The sequence below is a fragment of the Poecilia latipinna genome, unplaced genomic scaffold (assembly GCF_001443285.1).
Source record: "Poecilia latipinna isolate Pla-1442-1.1 unplaced genomic scaffold, P_latipinna-1.0 Scaffold3940, whole genome shotgun sequence".
In the NCBI taxonomy this organism is placed as follows: Eukaryota; Metazoa; Chordata; class Actinopteri; order Cyprinodontiformes; family Poeciliidae; genus Poecilia; species Poecilia latipinna.
Genome location: NW_015116556.1, coordinates 1 through 7,322, shown reverse-complemented (window position 1 = coordinate 7,322; position 7,322 = coordinate 1). Strand labels below are relative to the sequence as shown.

The following is a 7,322-nucleotide window of genomic DNA, read 5'->3' as shown; positions in this document are numbered from 1 at the left end:
GACATCACCATGGCAACAGCATCACTGTGATAATGCTTTCTGTTTGAGAGTCGCTGCTGAGGGCCAATAGACGACATTTCTAATCTATTCATGCACCTTTTGAGAAATCAACAGGAGATATGAAGGACATTAAGAATAAAGTTATTAACAGCAGATTCTTAAAGGGCCAGAATGATGGATTTTCCAGCTACATAGTGTCAAATTACATCATAATCCAGTCACTATGTCACCTTCAGTTGTTATAAAATGTTTTATACATCAAATATGATTTAAAAAGAATTTGACTTCCTGATTTAACATATTCAAATTGTTCCTCCGTCTCTTTAAAAACTCCTGTTTCTCCTGAAGCTCCGCCTCCAGGAAGTCGTCCCAACATGACTCCTCTTTAACCCTTTAATGTTTTACCAGCATTGCTCCGAGCAGCAGCTCTTATAACGACCTCAGCAGGTGTTTGCCAATTGCTGCTGGCTAGTCTGGAGGAGCTGAGAGGAGGAGGAGCTTCACCTTGAAGGCGGGGCTAGGCCCACCAGGCGTTTAGCAGCTGAATGGTTGCCATGGAGATTAATGGACTTCTCAAGCATGAAAAAATCAGAGCAAAAAAACATGATGGAAAATCAAAAAGTTGGTTTTATGTAACACCGGCCCTTTAAACAACAATTTGACCTTCCGGTTCTGAACCGGGACCCGGCTCCGGTTCTGAACCGGGACCCGGCTCCGGTTCTGACTCACATGTCCAGCAGGCGGCGTCGGTTCTCCGCATGGCGCAGGCCGGCTGTGTGATGGTTCCACTCCTGCAGGCAGAGAGAGCGTCGTTAGCAGCAGAACCCAGATCAGTCGCTTCAGAACCTCTGAACAGAACCGGGTTATGAGAAGAACCCAGAGCAGCAGGACCGTTCTGCTGTGGCTGGTAAAGGTCCAATCGGCCAGTTCTGAGCTGCTCCGGGTTCTGGAGGAAAAGCTGATCGTGGTTCCGTCGGTCCGGATCCCAGCAGAACAAGAGGCCGAGGCAAAGCTGCCACTCTGACCGGGCCGGACCAGAACCTGGAGCAACCGGCGCTAACTGGGATGAAGGAGCCCAGAGCGGATGAAGCTACCTGGAGCTGCAGCCCCTAGAAACATGGGGGGGAGACCCCGCGGCAGCTGACAGCTCACACATTAACAGTTAGAGAAGCAGTGGGCGTACTCACCATGGAGGAATGAACGTCAAAGTCACAAAGAGAGCACACGTGGGGGTACATGGGGGGCGCGACCCCCAGGAAGTCCTGGATCTTCCCGCTGGAAGGCGCGCCCATCCTCCTCTGCATGAACAGGGGGTCTGACGACACCCCCATGCCGTAGCCGGACCCCGACCCCGAGCCGGAGCCGTAGCCGTCCCGCATGGAGCCGAAGCCAAAGTCTCCGGAGGACTGGTTCCGAGCCTGACCCGGAGACGGGTCCCAGCCGTCCCGTCCTCCGCGGAAAGCTGCTTCTGAGGCCGCCGCCCCGCGCTCTCCTGCCGCCCCCTTGCGGCTCTTCAGCTGCATCAGGATGCGTGGCAGCGTTTCCATGGTGATGTCCTCGTCAGGGATCTGGGCCAGAGCGTCCAGGTCAGAGGGCGACAGGCCCAGACTGGAGAACAGCTTCATGTGGCGCCCAAGAGGCCCATCGCCGCCGCCGCCGCGCCGGGTCATCTGGCCACCGCCACCATCCAGGCCCTCCATCCCGCCCATCCCAACACCCGAGGCCCCGCCCCCCATCTGGCGGCCGGGAGCCTGCTCGGCCATGTTAAAGTTGAGCCCCCGCCCCACGGAGAACGGGGTCTGGGCTCCGTCGGCCTGCTGAGCCATGACCTCAAGCCAAGCGGCCGAAAGGCTGAAACTCCTCTTCTCCGGAAGAAGCTCGGCGTTCTGCTGAGACACAACGAAGCAGAGACAACCTTCAGAAAGACCCAGAGACCGGCTGGGGGCCGACGCTCCGGCGCCAAGGTCAAGAGTCAACCAGAGCCAAGGTCAAACCCTGCAGACAGCCGCTGCAGCGCCGGTCGGCGCGTCTTCAGCATCGACTCAGCGCTAACCAGCTGGAAACGTCTAGAACACTGAAAACTCCTGCTCCCAGCTGGCAGTTCCTGGATCACCTGACCCGGCTCTACAGAACCACAGTTACAGCTCAGAGATTCAAGACACACGAGAAAAGTCAAGAAATTCAAACTGAGAATCTAAACGTGTGGTAGTCCTAAAGTCAGGAAAACAAGCAAGCAGGAGGAATAACCCCGGCTGGTTCCACTGACCCCGTCCTAAGGCCCCTCTCCACCAGGCTGCCTCTAACCGGTTCTGTACCAGTTTGGTCCCGGCCAGATTCACTTCCCATTAGTATATCCGGCGCGGTTCTGCCCGGCTGTTCACAGACCGTGGTTCCTACTTCAGGGGTAGCACTAACTGCACCTAGCCAGGTACAGCACCGAGGCAATTTGATTGGCTGCTGGCCGCCTTCACTGATTGGCTGGTGATTTACGTCATGCTGCTATCTGCTACCAGAGCTGCTCAGTACGGAGGAGCGGTAGGTTTAGCAGCAGAATGAAGTAGCAGCTCTGAAGAAGACAGAATGGAGAAGAGAGAAACGCTGCAGCTGCTCAGCTTCCTGACGGCTGCAGTTTGAAAGACCAGAACTAAATTAACTTGTCATGTCAGTTTTATTTTCCCATTGATATAAAACAATAAATAAAGTTCATGCGTGGCTATTGGTTTACATCATTTGTCCGCATTACATAAATCCAAAAGGATGTATATTTAAAAAAATAATAAAGTGCCAGAAAGTAATTAAATTCATATGTATAGTGAAATAATCAGCTGAACCGGGTCTTCTTATGTTTGGGCCAGAAATGCATTTCTACAAGATAAAAAAAAATATCTGGATTTATTTGGGTCAATCAGAACCAGGAGGTTCTTCATTCCTGAGAGGAGAGCCGACCCCAGCTGCCGCTGCTCACGGCCCACCCGCTACCTGGGGTAGAACCAGACCGAACCGGACCAGGTATTAACCGGTTAGAGGACGACCTGCCGGTGGAAAAACGCTTTTAGAGAAACTAAACCTGGTAACTTTCTGACTCTGGAGCATCGCCAGCAGCGTTTTGAAGGAGGAAGATGCGAGTTAAATTCCTGCTGCTCCAGTCAAGATCACAGGTTGAGACATAAAGCTGCTATTATTATTATTATTATTATTATTATTATTGAATTCTAACAGAACTGGCTTGGTTCTGGTTCTGGCTTGAGGATTTGTAACCAGACTCCAATAGAACCAAAAGTCTTCGGGTCAATCTGACCCTTTGACCGATTTGCTGCCAGTTCTCCATGTCTATAAACCTTTGCATATCCTCTCTGTTAATACTCACCATTTAAATGAAAATATATAACTAGAGATAAAAAAGAAATACTCCAGCCTGAAACCAAGGAGACTCATCCTGCTGATATAGATACTGGAGTCAGGAAACCACAATCCAATCCATAAAGCATATTTAAAAAACTATACGTTTACCCAAAGTGCTATACAGTAAAAGCAGATAAAAACATACAGCAAACAAAATATAACGTACTAAAAAGAATACAAATGTATAAAATAGAAAACGACAGACTCGCATTGCGTGAAATGTCACTGAAAAGAAATGAGACAAAAACAGCAACAGAAGACGCTTGCCTAATATTTAATGGCAACTTATTCACCAGGGCCGAGCAACAAAAATATAGAAACTTAAATTCAATAATCGATGGATAAAACCGTAAATCAACTCTAGAATCCATATATGTTCATTTTAAGGTGAATAAAGTCTGAAATATTTCCATAACTCAGCGGTAGAAAGCAAATCTGTTCGGTGTAAGCTGACCGTTAGCTTCCTGCTAAGATAACGTCCGGAAACATAGCAGCAAATAAAAACAGTTTAAAAGTCATCGAGTCATTTCTCCTTGAATTACATAAAATCTAATCACTTCAGCGAACAGTGGAAGAAATTTAAAAAAAAACAACTCAATAATAAAAAAGGTTTAAAAGTTTAGCTTTAATAACAGAAGCTAATGTTAGCTTTGGACGCTAACACAAGGCATTATTTCCCGCTTTTGGGCAAAAAAATCCTTTCTAAAAACCCGAACCTAAACCCAATGGTTCCATGTCATTACTGCTTCATTGTCATTAAGCAGAAACACAGTAAATGCATGCGCTTTATGGATTTATTAACTTACCACAAATTTTCGAGACAAGACGCGGATTAGCCACGGCTGATGCTACTTCTTCTTCGCCTTTGGCGTTACACCACTTCCTGTTAGCGCCCCTGCTGGAGTCTTCCCACAACAGCCTTTTCTCCTCTACTTTACGGATGCTGGGACACCCCTAAAACAGTCTAAACTCGTCCCTGGACTGGCTTTATTCTTGATCTGAGAACGTTGACATCTTCTTTTTACATCGGTCATATCATGGTTCACCCGTGGATCTGACCGGATCTTAGAGGTGTTCGGGTACCGGCTGTTACGCTGTTTGAAACTGTGTGCCAACCACGCCCACCCGCCGCACCATTTGTCTCTCCGGAGGTGAAATAGTGCGGAGCCGTTGTGTTGACCTACTTCTGCCGTGGCGTTTGCCAGCACCAGTTAGGGTTTGAATCTGAGGTCGTAGGCTCATTCATCCCACAGTTTCCTTCCTCATGTATCACTGAAACAGCCTCAGATATATTTTAACTCATCGAGAAGATTTGATCAGGTCTACAGATATTTAAATGTTTTCTTCTAACTTATTATCAGGAACTCCATGTTCTATTTCCTAACAGATCAAACGGACCGTGAAGGCAGCATGCCCCTCCAGCCAATCAGAAGGCAACCCTCAGTGACATAGTAGATGTAAACAAACAGAAGCTAAGCAGCCATTTCGGTTCCGGAGGAGTTTTTCTGCTCTTTGGGCGTTGGAGAGTTTTAGCGTCGAATAAATTAGTTCGCTGGGTGTTAAAAGGTAAGAAGCGGAGTTAGTGGAGGTTCTGACCTGGTTCTGGTTCTGTGTTCTCAGGCTAGCTGTGTGGGTCCCCTGCCCCTGGTGAGTCAGCGGCCCTCACGGCCAGCCTGGCCGCCCGGGGCGGCCTGACTAACGGCCACCTCCTTCACCCGTCCGCAGAGACATGAAGGACCCGACCATCGGAACCACCCCCACCCCCACAGGTACCGGAGAGGTCGTCCTCAGCAGCCAGTTCGGTTCCGAGGAGGATCCGTTTGCGGAGTACATGTGGATGGAGAACGAGGAGGAGTTCAACAGACAGGTGAATAACTGGAGCCGGTGTTTAGACCCGCGGTGCCGGTTCCGACTCGGTACAGTCAGCTGGTTCAGGTTCTGAAGGAATTTGGTGGCGCCAGCAGTTTTCTCCATGTTAAATCTGATCCAGAACCGTCTAGAGTCTTGGATTCTGGTCCCTTTCCTAACTAAGTTGGACCGGCTGTCAAACCTCTGGGTCGGGCTTAAGCCGGGTCCTGCTAGAACCTCCTGGACTCCAGAGGTTTCTAGTTTTTCTCAATGTTCGATCAACATCCAGAACCCAACCCAGTCACAATGGTCGGGTTCTGTAGAAATGCACCGATGTGAAAAACCGAACGATACTGATATTTATATTGCTGTTATGGCCGATATTTTCCATGCCAGATCTTTCTCCCACAGTCCTTTGCTGCATCGTCATCGCGTTCATTTGAAGATAACTGATGCATCATGAAGCATTTGAAGAGAACTGACCCAGTTCCATTTAAAGACCCAGTTCTGGTTAAAGACCCTGAAGTCAGTGAAGCCAAACTTACTTTATTTATATTTGCTTAACTCGACAACTTGAAAAACTTAATAAAAGAAGTGGGATATATTTCAGCTGGCTCAAACGTTTAGTTTGTTTAGTATGCAGTTAGTTGATTCAGGGTGGGAATATTTTACAGTTACTGAAGCTGAAGAATAGAAACCAGAAGCTCTGAACACGGTCTCTCTGCCTGCCTGGTTCTGATCGGTACTGACTGGTCCCGGCCCAGGTGGAGGAGGAGCTGTGGGAGGAGGAGTTCATGGAGCGCTGCTTCCAGCAGATGCTGGATGAGGAGGAGCAGTGGGAGTGGTTCATCCCGTCCAGAGACCTCCCCCCCGGCGGTGTGACTCAGCTGCAGGACCAGATCAGCCTGCTGGTTCTGGACCCGGACATTCGCCCCGACACCTCTGACCTGGAAGTGGTGGTGAGTTGAGCCAATCGGGAGCCAGGAACGCCTTGGGGGCCCGCCTCCTGTCCCTGACTCCTTTTCCTCCTGCAGGTGAGGAGCAGCCTGAATCCAAACGCCAAGGAGTTCACCCCGGGGATCCAGAAGCACAACCTGTGACCCCTTAGCTCCACCCCAGCCTCTCCCCAGCCTGCTCTGTGACATCATCAGCAGGAAGTCCGCCGTTCTCCAGCCGCCGCTTGGACCTTCAGCCTCACCTGTTGCCAAAGTTCTGCTGTCGCCTCGCATCTCTTCTCACCACGTCTGCTGCCTCCCCTGGGGTCGCCTGGGGTCACCTATCTGTCTGTCTGTTTGAGGAAACTCTCTGAATGTAAACCAGCTCCTTCCTGTTTCTGTCACCTGTTCTCCCCTGAACCTTTGGAACCCGCTCCAGAACGACCTTCAGGTTCTGTCCTGACTCTCCTCACCTGACCAGGTGTGATGCAGCCTGATCCAATCAGAGTCCCACCCGACCTGGTTCTGTCAGTCTTTCCTCTCGTTTTTTCCCTGAATCCTTTGCGTGGCTCTGCTGCTTTACTTCCTAACGTCTTTAAACTTTTTCTAATGTTCTGTAAAAAAAAGTCTGATAAAGAAAAATATGTAAAAAAAAAAAAATCTATTTTTTCTTAAAGTAGTGATGAAAATAAATGTTTATTGAGGAAAAGCGGCTGGGTCTGGTTCTGTCCGCCGGTTCTGTCCGGCACCCTAAATGATTAGATATTGGCCCATTTTCACTCGTTAATCAGTTATTTGGGGAAAAGGATGAGTGCACCTTTCAGTGCTGTCCAGCAGAGGGCGCTGTTGTCTGTGGATGGACCTGGACCTTCAGAATCAACTCCGGCCCATCGGGCCTCAGTGAATCAGATGAACTTATGGTTCTGTAAAAAGACGTTTGTTCCAGGAAGAGGTACAAAAACGGCCAAACATAGAAAAGCATCAGAAAGACTAAGTCTGCACTGCAGACACGGTCACACTCAGTCAGTTATCTGGACTAAAACAGGTTTTTAAAGGAAGAAACTTTAAAAAAGAAAAAAAAGCTCCTTCTCGGTTAGTTTCTACGGATCCTCCAGGGAATGTGGGGATTATTTTTCT

The 7,322-nt window shown here is 49.1% G+C and overlaps 2 protein-coding genes across 3 annotated transcripts in view; one reads left to right on the top strand and one right to left on the bottom strand.

Moving 5' to 3' along the window:
- Positions 1–4,434, bottom strand: part of LOC106941927 (matrin-3-like) — a 9,183-nt gene extending 4,749 nt beyond the window's left edge. The window contains exons 1-3 of one of the 2 annotated variants that reach the window (XM_015025081.1): positions 4,209–4,434; positions 1,188–1,889; positions 730–791 (exon numbers count right to left, since the gene is read on the bottom strand). In XM_015025081.1, coding sequence (XP_014880567.1) covers positions 730–791; positions 1,188–1,826 — 701 coding nt within the window. In that variant the 5' untranslated portion in view covers positions 1,827–1,889; positions 4,209–4,434. The remainder of the gene's footprint in view (positions 1–729; positions 792–1,187; positions 1,890–4,208) is intronic. The other variant, XM_015025080.1, reaches the window with a different exon arrangement.
- Positions 4,435–4,833: 399 nt separating this feature from the next.
- Positions 4,834–6,811, top strand: LOC106941928 (polyadenylate-binding protein-interacting protein 2-like). The gene is made up of 4 exons (XM_015025082.1): positions 4,834–4,968; positions 5,128–5,269; positions 6,015–6,209; positions 6,285–6,811. The coding sequence occupies exons 2-4, from the start codon at positions 5,132–5,134 to the stop codon at positions 6,348–6,350; spliced, it is 399 nt and encodes a 132-aa protein (XP_014880568.1). The 5' UTR covers positions 4,834–4,968; positions 5,128–5,131; the 3' UTR covers positions 6,351–6,811.
- Positions 6,812–7,322: the final 511 nt, after the last annotated feature.

Coding starts and splice junctions, on each gene's coding strand:
- LOC106941928 (XM_015025082.1), top strand. CDS start 5,132: ATGAAGGACCCGACCATCGGAACCACCCCCACCCCCACAGGTACCGGA. Junction 5,270..6,014: donor AGGAGGAGTTCAACAGACAG/GTGAATAACTGG, acceptor GTCCCGGCCCAG/GTGGAGGAGGAGCTGTGGGA. Junction 6,210..6,284: donor CCTCTGACCTGGAAGTGGTG/GTGAGTTGAGCC, acceptor TTCCTCCTGCAG/GTGAGGAGCAGCCTGAATCC.